The 14,845-nt window shown below is 45.8% G+C and overlaps 1 protein-coding gene across 1 annotated transcript in view; it reads left to right on the top strand.

Moving 5' to 3' along the window:
• Positions 1–278: 278 nt before the first annotated feature.
• LOC142765321 (uncharacterized) overlaps positions 279–14,845 on the top strand; it is a 172,612-nt gene continuing 158,045 nt past the window's right edge. Inside the window, exon 1 of the mRNA XM_075866088.1 lies at positions 279–494. Within this exon, the coding sequence (XP_075722203.1) occupies positions 422–494 (73 nt within the window). The 5' untranslated portion in view covers positions 279–421. The remainder of the gene's footprint in view (positions 495–14,845) is intronic.

The raw sequence follows: 14,845 nt of genomic DNA, 5'->3' as shown, positions 1-14,845 counted from the left end.
TAAATGATCAATGTCGCTGTTTTTCTATACCAAAGCGCTCTCTTACACATAGGCAAACAAATCTAAGCTAGTTCAAGAGAAGTCGCGCAAAAAGGATTGTGAGCCACAACGAAAGAGCAATCGTTGTTTTTCACCAACTTGAGTATATTCTTATCCTTCCTGTGAAATATCTGACAAAGCGCGTTCCACGAACCGCGCTTGTCTCAAATATTTCTTTCTTTCTAGTGATTTGTCACAAGCATAAGCGCGCTAGAAAGCGTCTTCAATAATTTTAAAACTCGGGGCTAAGTAGGACGACCGATACAAACGAAAGCGAGTCCGAGAAAAAGTGTACGCAAAGAAACTAATATATAAGCTTTGCTTGTCAACAGCGTCATAGCATTTCATAATTTTTCTTCAACCTTTATGCTTGCGAACACAAATGGCACCCTTAAAGTATGGCTTGAGTTCATTGCCTACATTACTTGCTTTTGCTATATGGACTTCTCAAATGGGTAAGTGAAGCAAAATATGCATTGCTGTTCTTTTGTCACATTCCAGCAATGTGGGTTTTAGTTTTACCGAAGTTATAAACATATTCAGCTATTGAACCTGGGACACCTAAACAAATACATGTGCCTAATTTGTAAAATGGCAGGGACACCCTCATTGAACTTTAGCTTTGCTAATAATGAAGCCAGTGGTGGGGAAAGGGATGGAAAGATACTAGTATTTTTATTAGCAGCCTCATGAAATTGCTATGCACATTCAGCATTTATTAGTGGATTAGCACTTGGAACACAGTCTTCAGCTAGCGCCCTAAACGATTTTCTGAGAACTTTGCTTATTGGTGCCTTGCTCGTTTAGTTTCCTTTTTTTTTGGGGGGGTGACAAGGGTCTCATGAATATTGTGATTATTTGCAATGGTACGTGGGGATTCTAGCTTTGGCACCACTGTTCTTTTCACTGAACTATATACATATATACACACCTTTTTTGCGCAATAAATAGACTACTAATTAAATGTTTGTTAGTCCGTCCCAATCGTACTATTTCTTTTAACAATGCACCCTTGTTGAAAATCTGTTTTGTCGACAAGCGCCCCTGACTGCGGCTGCGTACTCGAGTACGAGTATACCAGTTATCAGCTACAGAGCTCACAGTGTACTTCAAACCCAGGCCCCCACACGCACACAGGTGGTGGCATGTGCACGATTGTGTAGTCATATCAGCAGCTAAGCAACTCATGTTGACACACAGACACAAGACACAAACTTGAAACTTTATATATATATATGTATATATGGCAAGAAGTGGATACATAAGGGTTCGTTTTTCTGTGTTTTGACACAACAATAATGAAATCTAACAGACAATAATGCCAAGGAAAGTATAAGCGAGGTTAATAGACCAAATTGTAAGGTAAGTGTGAAGAAAGAAAAGGGGATAAAAAGGGAACGTACCGTTGGCAGAAACCGAACCTGCGCCTTCGAATAACGCGTTCGATGCTTTAACACTGAGCTAGCATGGCAGCTATTCTCCCAGCCAATTTATTGGGTATATATGTGAATTTAAACCTGGAAGTGTAAGTCAGCAATATCTGTAGCCATGGCAACGAGTGTGGCACCCTCTCTTATGAGCCCTTCTGGCGTCACCTAGCACGCGAACTTACAACGAGCTGGCAGCTGACCAATAGTCCCTCGTATACAACTTAAGGCACCAAGTGTGCCAGTGCGAGACCCCCGTTAATGAATAAATGAAAGAAGCGAATACCTAAAAGTTCGTTTTTTCGTGTTTTCACACAATAATAACGAAATATAACAGAAAGTTATGCCAAGAAAAATATAAGGGAGGTTATTAGACTAAATTGTAGGGTAAGTGTCAGGAAAGCAAAGTGAGTGAAAAGATAACTTGCCATGGGCAGGAACCAAACCTGCGAGCTTCAAATAACGTGTTCGATGCTCTACCACTGAGCAACCACGGTGTCTACCCTCCCAGCCACTTTATTGCGTATTTATGTGAATTTAAACGTGGGATATTCGGTCTGCGCCATCTGTAGCCTTAGCAAGGAGTGTGGCACACTCTCCTATGAGCTTGTGTGGCGTCATGTAGAACGTGAACTTATTATGAGCTGGCAGCTGACCAATAGTTCCTCGTATACAACTCAAGGCATCAAGTGTGCCTGTACCAGACCCTCATTAACGAATAAGGGAAAGAAGTGGATACTTGAGGGTTCGTTTCTTCGTGTTTTTACACCATAATAATAATAACTAACAGACAATGATGCCAAGGAAAGCATAGGGGAGGTTATTACACGAAATTGTAGGGTAAGTGTGAAAAAAAAGGGGGAGAAAAATAACTTGCCGAGGGTGGGAACTGAACCTGCGACCTTCGAATAACGTGTTCGATGCTCTACCACTTAGCTACCACAGCGGCTATGCTCCCAGCCACTTTATTGGGTTTATATGTGACTTGCAACGTGGGAGTGTCAGTCAGTGCCATCTTTAGCCATGGCGGCAAGTGTGGCACATTCTTTTAGAAGCCGGTGTAGCGTAACGTACCACGTGAACTTATTACGAGCTGGCAGCTGACGAATAGTCCCTCGTATACAACCTAAGGCACCAAGTCTGCCAGTACGAAACTCTCAGTAATGAATAAGGGAAAGACGTGGATACTTAGGGCTTCGTTTTTCAGTGTTTTGACACAATGATAATGAAATATAACAGATATTAATGCCAGAGAAAGCATAGGGGAGGTTAGACAAAATTGTATGGTTTGTTTGAAGAAAAAAGTGGGTGAAAAAATAACTTGCGTGGGCAGTAACCGAACCGGTGACCTATGAATAACCCGTTCATTGCTCTACCACTGAGCTATCATGGCGGCTATCCTCCCAGCCATTTCATTTGGTATATATGTGAATTCAGACGTGGGAGTGTCAGCCAGTGCCATCTGTAGCCACGGCGACGAGAGTGGCACACCCATTTGGGAGCCTGTGTGGAGTCACGTAGCACGTGAACTTTATGCCTTAAAAAAGACGGGGCTCCCGTCAAAATGTCGGCAGAATAAACAGTTGCTATGTTAAAGCGCATCTACTTTCATATATATATATATATATATATATATATATATATATATATATATATATATATATATATATATATGCCCCGCCTCGGTGGTCTAGTGACTAAGGTACTCAGCTGCTGACCCGCAGGTCGCGGGATCGAATCACGGCTGCGGCGGCTGCAATTTCGATGGAGGTGGAAATGTTGCAGGCCCGTGTGCTCAGATTTGGGTGCACGTTAAAGAACCCCAGGTGGTCGGCGTTTCCGGAGCCGTCCACTACGGCGTCTCTCATAATCATATCGTGGTTTTGGGACGTTAAGCCCCACACTGCAATCAATATATATATATATATATATATATATATATATATATATATATATATATATATATATATATTGTAATGCAGAGAAACACAGAGACGATACGCGCTCCAAGGCCGGCTGTTCTATATTATGACTTCGTCTTCCCTCTGTTCTTCCCTCTAGCTGCCTCGTAGTAGCCGAGCCCGGCACCCAGTGCCGCTCTTAGTCACTCATACACTCGGCCATCACTGGGTGCGCTGGAGCTGGCATAAGTGCTTGAGGTGGGCTAGGTTGACTGGGTCGGTGTGGTCGGTCCGGATCACACTGCAGCACGAATGGGAGATCTGCCAAACCTCTCTCTAGAGGGTGATATTGCGTGTGTCGCGGTGGTCACCCACCTCGACAACGATGCAACTTTGCAAAGAAAACGCTTTCTTTTGCCTCTGCTTGATGTTTTAGGTTCTGTTGTGGTCGTTCGGGGTTTGCTTCAATGATTGCCGAAGATGGATCTGGCGGTCAACATTGACTCTGTCGTGGTTGTCCAGATCAGCCACACTGCTACGTTGCATGAAATGCTGTCTGAGGCTATTCTCGTAGATAGAAGATGCAGTTTGGTGGCACTCGACGTCTCTGGCCATGAAGTGACTTCGAATGAATCCTTGTTGACAATTCTGGCATGCGGAATCAGCTGTGTGGTTGTAGTCAAAATTTGAACACGGTGTGATGCCTTCCGACAACTTATCTACGCTGGTTCTGCTGGGTGGCCTTGACTGCATCGCCATGTTTACCAAATCCCGGAAGGCTTGACTTCATCTAGCGACATTCTGGGAAATACGTCTCAAAATGACGGGTCTGGTAATGCAACTCCTATCAGCCACCGGGGCCCTCTGCGCATTTTGCAGTGGGTTGAGGGACGTTTTCCTGTGCGACTAGACGTCTTCTTGTCGACAGGTTCCCGTGCTGACATGTGACGTTCATGCGCTTTCACAGAGTTGTAGCTTCGGGGCTTCCTCGCCTTCCTAAGTCAGGAGTTCTTGAAGCTGTGCTGCGTCCAGACAGGAAAGGATTTCCGGAAGTCGTTCCCCTACAATGAGGGTTGTGCTGGGTGACCTCCGATTTCTTACAGATCTCGGTATTTTGTGAAAAGTCGTATTTAGCAAATGAATATGTCCGAACAATGAACGTTTCACACGTTGATCCACTTTTGTCCGGTCAGAGATTGTGTTGGTGGAATGAGTGGACCGGCATTTCTATTGAAATAACAGCGTTTTTAGTATCCCCCAGTGCGTTTCAGCGCACTGGGTGACGCTGGAAACGCTGTGCAGTGTTTCCCAGTGTACTACAGTGCGGTGCGAGGCATTGGTATACACTGTACAGCGTGGCCAGTGTCGCCCAGTGCGCTGAAACGCACTGGGCCACACTGTACAGCGTAGCCCAGCGTCTTAAAGCGCGCTGGGAGGCACTGGGACGCACTGCGCAGCATAGCCCAGTGTCGCAAAGCACGCTGGGAGGCACTGGTCACGCTGTACAGCCTCTATCGCACACTGATAATCTTAGCGGCACATTGTCAGAAACTAGACACGATCGGCGCACTTTGTGTAGGACTTCATATTGAATCGCGACATGTCGAGCATAAAACTTACCGAATATAATGATATTCCCGTCTATGTGCTACACATAGCTTCAGTTTCGTTGGGCAATGGATGCGAGTACGCTAATGTATTCATATGTCAATCGGGGGGGTCCGTGGCGCTGCGAAGATTTCGCTGCGAGGGAGAAACGACAACTTTGCTCCTGCAGGGGGGCAGGGAGCACAAAACTTATGCGTCGTATTTTACCAATGGTTTCCCCTGATAGTGGGGGGCAAATGGGGGGGGGCATGCCAGAATTTTGGGAAAAAAGGTTCCAGCCCTACCATGGATTCCCCCCTTGTCGCAGGTGCGCTTTCCTTGAAGTTTGTTTGAGTTTCGTCAACGTATTTGATAAACGGCATTAATAGAACTGAGAATTCGCAACACAAAACGACGGTAGTATCAGTCTGATAATCAAGACCAACCTTCTCTAGCAGTGAGTCGTTGCGGCTCGTACCGTAGAAAGCCGCATGTCCCCGGCAGCAGTTATCCACTGCAATGCCTGACCTTGGTGTTTTTAGCTTCCAATTTGTGTAATCAAAGGTGAATATATGACCATTAATGGGTCACTTATGATAAAAACTACATTGTAACAATTATTACACTCTTTCTAACTCAATATTTACGATATTTACAGCAACCATAGAACAAGAAGTACAGCCCTATGTCTAGAGGTCGTTTCGGCTAGAGTGAACGGCTGTGGCGGTCGTTCGCGGAACGTAAACGAGGAGGACAGAAAATAATTTAAACTATCAAGGGGCGAAATCTACAGTGCTCAGTGAGCAGTTACGATGAACGCTGTTTTGTACATAGGTATGACTAACCGCATAGCGAGTCACTACGATTGCCGTAACACATCTGCAGCTCAGGTATGACGCTGGGCCAGTGCCACTGGTTTTTGCGATAGGGATGTCTCAGGTGGTTGCACGTTTAGTACGACAAGGTCCGGTGCCTCCAAGTTCTGAAGCGGTGGTGCGCATGGGTGAAGGTTTTCCTATTGTTGTGACTGTGAAATATCCTCAGCCGTAAGAAAGGGTGATGTAGCGTCGGATGACGAGGCAGAGACACAGCTGGGTTTTAGACCAGTGTTTGTATTAAGGCCAGCTGCGTGGCTGTCTGCCGGTGAGCTGCAGTGCACAGTGGCCAGCTCGAGGTGTAGCCCCTCCCGAGGTACATCCTTGGTCTGGGTAGACTGGGTTGCAGTGAGGTGGTAGTCACTTGGTCCAAAGGCAGCTATGAGCTTATTTTACCACCCTATGCAGCACTGCTGCCTCATACCTTCGTAGCGTTGCTACGACGTGCCATTGTTTTGAAAGTGGTCTACAGCCATGAACGATTTCTGAGGCTCCGTTTATGCCTCGCGCACTGCTATAGCGTTGATGGTCACTACGCAATCTTCGGCGTGGTCGTACAAGCCGCTGAACTGCGGTATTGCGCAGGTGTCTTGACATTGTAATACGCAGCTCAAAAGGCACAGAATGTCAACACGAAGCCCGCCAGCTGGTCCTCGAGCTGCATGAGGACATACCGAAGATCTCTGTCTTGCTCGGGTGGGCTGGCCTTCAGGTCATGTGAGGCGGCTGTGTCAAGCCCCTGAGCCTTCTTCGCGGCATAGTGGCACGCCGAGAAACCCTGAATGGCGTCCCTTGCATGCTCACTTGTTGGAGGAGTCTTGGGCGCGGGATCCATGTCAGGGTAAGCATACGTGACGTTTCCAAACGATAAGACCTCGCACGCCTTATCACAGGAAGGTAGAAGCAAGGTTCCTGACCTGTCGTAACCTGGCTCCACCGAAGAGTCTTGGCCCGTCTGGTGATGATTCGGTGGGTAGCTGCAGCAGCGGTCCGGTCGTGAAGTCCATGATTCAGGGAGCGTGGACGGCTTTCCAGATGGAGGGACCCGCGCTGCCGATGATCCACGAGGTACGCGGTGCAGGTGGCTTCAGCCGCAACGTTCAGTCGACGAGCTGCGCCACTCTAGTGCATAGAAACACAGGGATAGCATCCATAAATAATGATGATGATGATGATCTTTATACTAGCGGGGCACACCCATAAAGGTGAATCGGCCAAGAACCAGGCATCAGGATCGACAGGAAGGTAAAGGCTTATTCTGTCTCGCTCTTTCAGTCCACGTTGCATTTTCCTCCTGGCAATACGAAGCTCACCAAGCGAGTAGGAGGGATCGGTTGTTGTAGGGCTTCAATCGGGAAATGTGCACAATTAGCGTCTTACGCGAACGCCGGTTCTCAGCTGTCACTTTCACTACAGTGTAAGGGACGTCACTCAAGTACTGAGTATTTACAAATGGTCTCGAGTAGTTAGAAAAAATCTTCTGGCAGAGCGTTTCTACTGAACGGGCGTAAACAGCCAGACAAAATCACGCATAGCGAAAGTCACCGGCGGGTGTTTTGCGTCGTAACGGTCTTTCGCACGAGCGTGGGCGGAGAGAGTGCAGAGCCGAGCAAGTCCACGAGATTCTTCGGCGCGACACAAAGTCTGCGCTACACTGCCCTTTTCGTTCGTCGAAAAAGGAAGTGTGGTGTCAAGGAAAGTTTGGGAATGACAAGCATAGAGGAAAAAGAAAGGCGTATAACCTGTGACCTCGTGTTTTGCGGTATTAAAGCGTTTGTAACAAAAGGTAATACGGCATCTCAGTTCTTGTGATCTGCTGCGACGTACAGTGAAAGCATGTTGATGATGGTAGGATTGGTGCGCTCAGTGAGCCCGTTGATCTGAGGGTGGTAGGGCGTGTAATGCCGATACTGGCACCCACAAAGCCGTAGCAACTCTTCACAACGTCAGCGGCAAACTGCCAGCCGCGATCACTTGTCACCACACGAGGGGCCCCGTGACGGAGTATAATGGAGTGCAGAAGCAACCATGACACATGAGGTGATGTGGCTGAAGCAACTGCCATTGTTTCACTATACCGCGTCAGGTAATCAACGCACACAATAATCCAGCGGCGGCCGGTGGTAGGCTTGGGGAAAGGGCCCAGTAAATCTATGCCGACTATTTTGAATGGTGAAATCGGTGACTTGAGCGGTTGCAGATGGCCGGCCAATGTCTTGGTAGGTTGTTTGTGGCGCTGGCAGACATCACAACATGCGACGTAGTGCTTGGTGGTCTTCCAGAATCGAGGCTAGTAAAAACGTTGTTGGATATGGTGAAGCGTTCGGGCAACTCCAAGATGCCAAGACGCGACGGCATCGTGCATGGCTTGGAATACCGCAAGACGTGGGCATTCTGGCACGACGAGGAGTAGTGTGGAACCATTGCTGGAGTAAGTCTTGCAATATAGTAGGGCGTCATGAATCACGAATGGCATGACGCGTTCCACGAGCCTCATCGACCATTTGTTTCAGCAAAGGGTCGCGCTGTTGCTCGTGACGGAAGGCGTCCAAATTTGGGAAGTTGGAGGCGATTGCAGCCGGGTAGTTATCCAAATCATCATCATCAGCATCCACAGTCACAGATGGAAGACGAGATAAGCAGTCGGCATCTGCATGACATGGAGCACTCTTGTAGGTCACAGAATAATTACATTCTTCAAGCCGTAAGGCCCCGCCAGCCAACTGACCAGCTGGATCACGTAGTCCAACAAGCCAACAAAGCGAATTCTGTTCTGTGACGATCTTTAATTGCCAGCCGCACAAAGAAGGTTGGAACTTTCGGTCGGCGAAAATAACCGCAAGACATGCCAGTTTGGTGACCGTATAATTTCTATCCGCCTTAGCCAAAGTAAGACTTGCATACGCCACAACGTGTTGGCGGCCGTCGTGATACAGAACTAGCATGGCAAAAAAACTAATACCACTAGCATCTGTATGCACTTTCGTGAGTTACTCCGGGTCGAAATGGTGCATGACGGGCTCCGAAGTAAGCAAATACTTCAGCTGCTCGAAAGCAGGCTCACACTCAACGGTTCATAGGAATGGGGCGTTTTGTGGAGCAACTATGTCAGAGTATGAGCAAGCTGGGCGAAGTCTTTGATGAACCGGGAAAGGTAAGAACACAGGCCCACGAAGCTACGGAGATTCTTCACAGACGTTGGTAGCTTGAAGTCGCGGACAGCATTCATCTTTTGCGGTTCTGGCCGTATACCGTCCCTGTCGTATAGATATCCGAGCCCAAGGCATTGCAGCTCACCAAACTGACACTTCTCTGCATTTAAAACGAGACCATCTTGTTTGACACAACCTACAACAACGCTACGCCGATGGTTGTACTTGTGTAATGTCTTGCCAAAACTAATTGCATCATTGAGATAACGCATACATATCTCCCATTTGAGATCTCGAAGGATGGAGTCCATGAACCGCTCGAAGGTAGCTGGGGCATTACATAAGCCAAACACCATAGCGTTAAATTCAAATAACCCTTCAAGCGTGACAAAAACAGTCTTTTCTCTGTCAGACGGATGCATTGCTATCTGCCAGTATCCAGACCTTAGGTCGACCGACAAAGAGTATGCGGCCGAGTGCAGGCAATCAACAGCATCATCGACGCGTGGTAGCGGATACACGTCTTTCTTTGTGACGGCGTTGAGACGGCGGTAGTCTACGCAAAACCACCAAGAGCTGTCTTTCGTTTTTACCAATATAACAGGAGCTGCCTAGGGACTTCTTGACTCTTGAATAATGCCTTTCTGCAGCATGTCGTTGACCTGATTGGCGATTACTTTCCTCTCTGACGGAGACCCGCGATAGGATTTTTGGAGTAACGGTGTAGCATCTCCCGTGTTGATGCGGTGGTGCATACAAGATTCAGTCCACATGGAACAACGCATGTCTTGAGCGAAATCTAAGACTCCCGCGTATCATGTAAACACCCCCTCGAGGACATCCTGCACGGCAGAACGCAACGACTTATTGATCATGTGTTTCATGTCGGCCGAGTAGTTGGGCGCATACTGATGGCTGGACATGAGGCCATTCTGACGTCAACTGTGGCCTGCTCCTCAAACGTTCCCAGTTTAAATCCGGCTGGTAGGACAACAGGCTCTGATGCTGTATTGAGCGCCCACAAACAGGCATGTTCGTCGATGATTGTAAGGACAGACTGTGGGACCAGCACATTCTTCTTGGTGTCGTTTGTAATATCGGGCTCGAAAAGTCCAGTGCAGGGTCATGAGCGGACGTGAGAAGAGCATACGGGAACTGGCATTGCTGTCTGGCTAGAGATCGTCAAAACGTCAGACAACGAAAGCGCATCAATGGGGACAGTTGGAAAATCGTCAAATATGGCAGCGGGCAACGTACTTTGTTGAAGAAACTCTCCAGTTCCACAGTCAAGCGTAGCGCCGCATACATGAAGGAGGTCCATCCCTAAAATTACGTCATGAGTTGCGCGAAGCAGTGCAGTGAATCGAACTCAAAAATTTTGTCCACCAATTATGAGTACAGCTGAGCAAATACCAAGAGGGCATAATGCTTCGCCTCCAACTCCACGAAAAGTTTTTTACGATCCCACGCGAACATTACTTTGTGGCCCAAGAAACGATACTTGAAACGAAACTCATAACGGAAATAGCAGCACCAGTGTCTACAAAAGCAAGAGTGCCTACACCATCTATACACACACGCACTTTGTTTATCAACATCACAGCAGAAGGAGGAATTGGCGAAACTGACCGTCCAGCGACCGCACCTTCATCGGCCGTGCCGGTTAGTTTTCCAGCTGATGCGGGAAAGGCGACCGAGGACGTGGAGACGGCAACCAGCGGGAACGGGTCGGAGGTGGCGTTAGGCTTCGCTCGGAGGCGGGAGACTCGCTGCGAAATTCGTTAGGCCATTGCTTTCGGGGACGGTGGTCGGCCGAGTTAGTGGTCCAGGTTTCATGCATACGATGCGGGTTCGTCGAAAAACGTGGCGGCACAGACGTTTTGTGCGTACAAGCCAGATACGTCGAAAAACGCAACGGCGCAGGTGGCCGGCTGGGACAAAAGCTTGAACTATGGCCTGGGAGACCGCAACTGTAGCAAACGGAAACTTGTCCGCTTACATTAGCAGGAGCAGAGGCGGTAGAAGTACGCGGTGACAGGTTGTGCTCTGGAGGAACATTTCGTGATGACGCATTGTAGTCTTCTGGTAGAGGCCTGGTTGACGGTGGTCGGAGGTCTGCAGCGGCACGCTCAGATGATGACATCCGGTGGTGGCCGTGATCCGTCGGGGAAAACAAAAGCCGCGGGGTGAAATTTGCTGTTTCTGTGCGCTGTCGGTTTTCGATGTGGCGCTTTCGCATCCAGTAGGAAGGTGGTTCGGTGCACGCGGGGAATGGGCATTGGTGGTGAACACCACCTGCTTGAAGCCGTACGAGCTCTCCTAGAACTACCCGACGTACGAGGAAGGGAATGTCTTCACAGGCGGTGACGTCCATACTTGCATTAGTGGGAACATTGTCCAAGCGCCCGAACATGGGTAAAATTCTCCAGGTCTTCAACGCCTTGAATGCGTGACACTGCTGCCTGAGAATAGAGGGAGCGTTCAAGTCCTCTTTCTCTTTCGTTATGACGAAATTGTACACGCCCTCGGCGATGCCTTTTAACAAATGACCAACTTTGTCTTCGTCAGACATATTTGCATTGAAAATCCAGCAAAGCCTCAATACCTGTTCTTGTAGGTTGTGCACGTTTCACCGGGCAACTGAGCCCTACCTGACAGCGTTTGCTCAGCTTTTTTTTTCATATAACTCATGTCCCCAAAGCAGGCCTTCAGTTCCTCTACAAATATATATCAAGTGCTGAATACATGGTTATGATTCTCAAACCAAAGCAAAGCGGTCCCAGCAAGGAAGAATACTACATTCGGGAGCTTCGCCGGCACGCCCCTTACGAAAATGCCATGCATGGAATTTATGTAGTTTATATGTGGCTACATATGAGCATATATGTCATCATATGTGGCCCCATATAAGCATATATGTCAGCATATATGGCTTCCATTTACCATATATGGATGTATATGCGGCGGAGTTGGTTCATCTATGGAGTTATATACAGCCATATATGCCGTGGTTGGCCCACATAGGGAGTCAAATCCGGCCTTAATAAGGCACGGCCACACTTAGTATAACATATCAACTTGATCCCTGTATGTGGAAATGCTCCCTTATATGGGATGAACCACGCATATATTTAAAGCCATGATCACACTTTTATGCGCATCGTAGTATATAACAATTTGTACACAAAGCTGACCTGCTTATTTTCTACAACAATAAGAGTATTAATTATATATGTTGTTTCTGCCATGCAAAAAACCAATATTTTCGGTCAGCTTTGTGTACGTGATAGTCGCATTTAGGTTTCAAACAATAAGTTGCAATAGATACGACGTAAATAATGTATACGATAGCAGACATCTTTTACAAGGAAGGAATCGTGTCAGGCCACAAAACGTAGTGAAGCTTCCGAACCTCGCTATCATTATAAAGCAATCCTATATAGTATTATGTGATAACAAAATGAATGCAACTTATATTATTCACAATAATGCATTGTTTAGAGTGGCAGCAAGAAATTCTAACTTCAATGCGGCTTTAGCTTCCGCATCGGTGGACAAAATTGCTGATTATTTGAAGGTTTTGGTGGTTATACGCTCCCTTCATATAGCAAGATTTAGGTTAATCCTTTTGACCCCTCATCAGCGATTCGTTTTAGCGGACGTTTACTATATTGTGGCGCAGTGCAATATTTAAAGTAGTATCTTCAAAAATAAAAAAAAGAACTTACGTGAATGCAACTTGCAGGCACTATTATGATTACATTCAAGATGGAAGTTGCACAAATTTATTGCAAAAATACATCTTGCATTTCTTTTGGCTACGTATAATGTTCTTGGCTGAGCACATACTAAATTTATCGAAAAATTTATGATTGCACTAGTAAACATTTATTTTGGTGTAGTGTTTGCAAGCATCGAATAAACTTCACGTCATACACAAATATTTTAAGAAAGGTTCAACTGGCTCACACGTCGTACACATTTATTTGAGCATGCATTGAAATGCTGAACCTTTCTAGCAACGTTTAACGTAGGCTGCTGAATTCACAAAACTTCTATTTTGTGTGGGTGTGTCATTACTTGGTCGAGGTCACTAATGTGCACGTGCGATTATCAGGATTAGTTTAAACATTTCCTTGCGATACAACTAGTGTGACACATTTTTGCGGGTTTGCGTGATGCCTAAGCCAAACTCTATATTACGTAAACAACCCCTTGCTGTGCAGGCGCGTAATGATTAAAACTACTTGCGAACATATTCTTTCAACACTCACACTGTGGTGCATTTACCTATAAAATATTTATTCCGGTACATACCCATCAAACTGCGTAATTACACACTCGCGTATAGAGATTCATGGGCACCCGGACACTAGCATTTTCTTTAATGTGGCCAGATATTTTCGCCCATGTCAGAATAATATGAGTGTACTATTATATTTATTTATTTATTTCAATACCCTAAAGGCCCAATTGGGCATTACATAGGGGGGATTTAAGTGAATACATACATTTCAAGCAACATGAACGGAAAACAGAATACCAAAAAGTAACAATAAAAAGGAAACAGCGAGTAAATCGAATCACAGCATCAAGTCAAGTACGTTCACCAACATTAATCGAGTACATAATCATTAGTGCAGTAATAATGAAAACAGTTAAGAAAATTACATTGAAGAACACTGAATAAGTATCGGGAGCAAAAACAGCAGACGAAACGAGGGCAATCAGACACAGGTCAGCCATGTTTTTCACTATGCAAATAGCCCAGAAGCATGGAGTTAAATATGGAAGGATCTGTTATTTCGGCGATGTTAGGTGGAAGAGAATTCCACTCGTTTATGCATAATGATAGTGGCGAAGTTTGAAACTTCTTGGTACTAGCAAAAATGGGGGCCACCTTGTGCGCATGATCAAGGTGGGGTGAAGTATGAGGGGCTGGAAAGATATGAGACTGGGCGAAGGATGAGTTGCTGTGATAAAGTGAGTGAAAGAACGATAGTCGAGTAAGTCGCCTGCGCATGGCAAGTGTGGTAAGGCCAAGGTTCGATTTTAGTAAAGAAACACCTGTGTAACGCGAGTAGGATGATGAGATGAACCGAGCAGCTTTATTCTCGGTTCATCTCATCATTTATTCTCGGTTCATCTCATCATATGGTTGTTGTTATTATTGTTATTGTTATAATTGTTATTGCTGTTATTGTTATTGTTGTTAGTCTTGTTGTTGATGTGGTATCTCGCAAAACGTCCAACGTTTCGATTCCATACGCTGTGAATGCAGTGTCGTTATGATAGGTTTATGAGATCAGTGATCTTGGTATTCTTTTTGATAGCATGCTGAATTTTTTCTACGTGCATTACATGTACTGCCATGCGAGGCCATCGTTCTCTCCCTCTTGGTCTGTTGGCCAATATTATACGAATATTAAATTTATTACACTGAAGACTGTACTAATTGTTAATCAAGATTTATCTTTATTTTTTATATATTGTATATTTGTTTTTCTTGTTTTCTCAGTTACAGTAAGGTGCATGCTCTCACCTAGCACTTTGTGTTTATTCATTTACTTATTTTTGTCAATTATGGTGGGCACGTAGTGCAAGCAGGAAGGGCAATAAATTGGTACAACGGTCAAAGTGTTGAAATCAATGAATGAGCAAAACAAAGACAACAATACAAAAATATAAACAATGTATTTGGTGAAACGCGATAAAAACAAATCAATACTATTCAGAATTATGAAATCGATTCTAATACGCAATTTTATTAGGATATTATATCATTCCTAAACATTCGTAAATGTCTTCGTTCTCGCGTAGTAAGGTGTTAATGCATCTTGTCTTCGGTAATGCATCTTGTCTTC

The sequence above is a fragment of the Rhipicephalus microplus genome, chromosome 6 (assembly GCF_043290135.1).
Source record: "Rhipicephalus microplus isolate Deutch F79 chromosome 6, USDA_Rmic, whole genome shotgun sequence".
NCBI classification, from domain to species: Eukaryota; Metazoa; Arthropoda; class Arachnida; order Ixodida; family Ixodidae; genus Rhipicephalus; species Rhipicephalus microplus.
The sequence above is the reverse complement of the archived record's forward strand: the minus strand, read 5'-3'. Positions and strand labels throughout refer to the sequence as shown.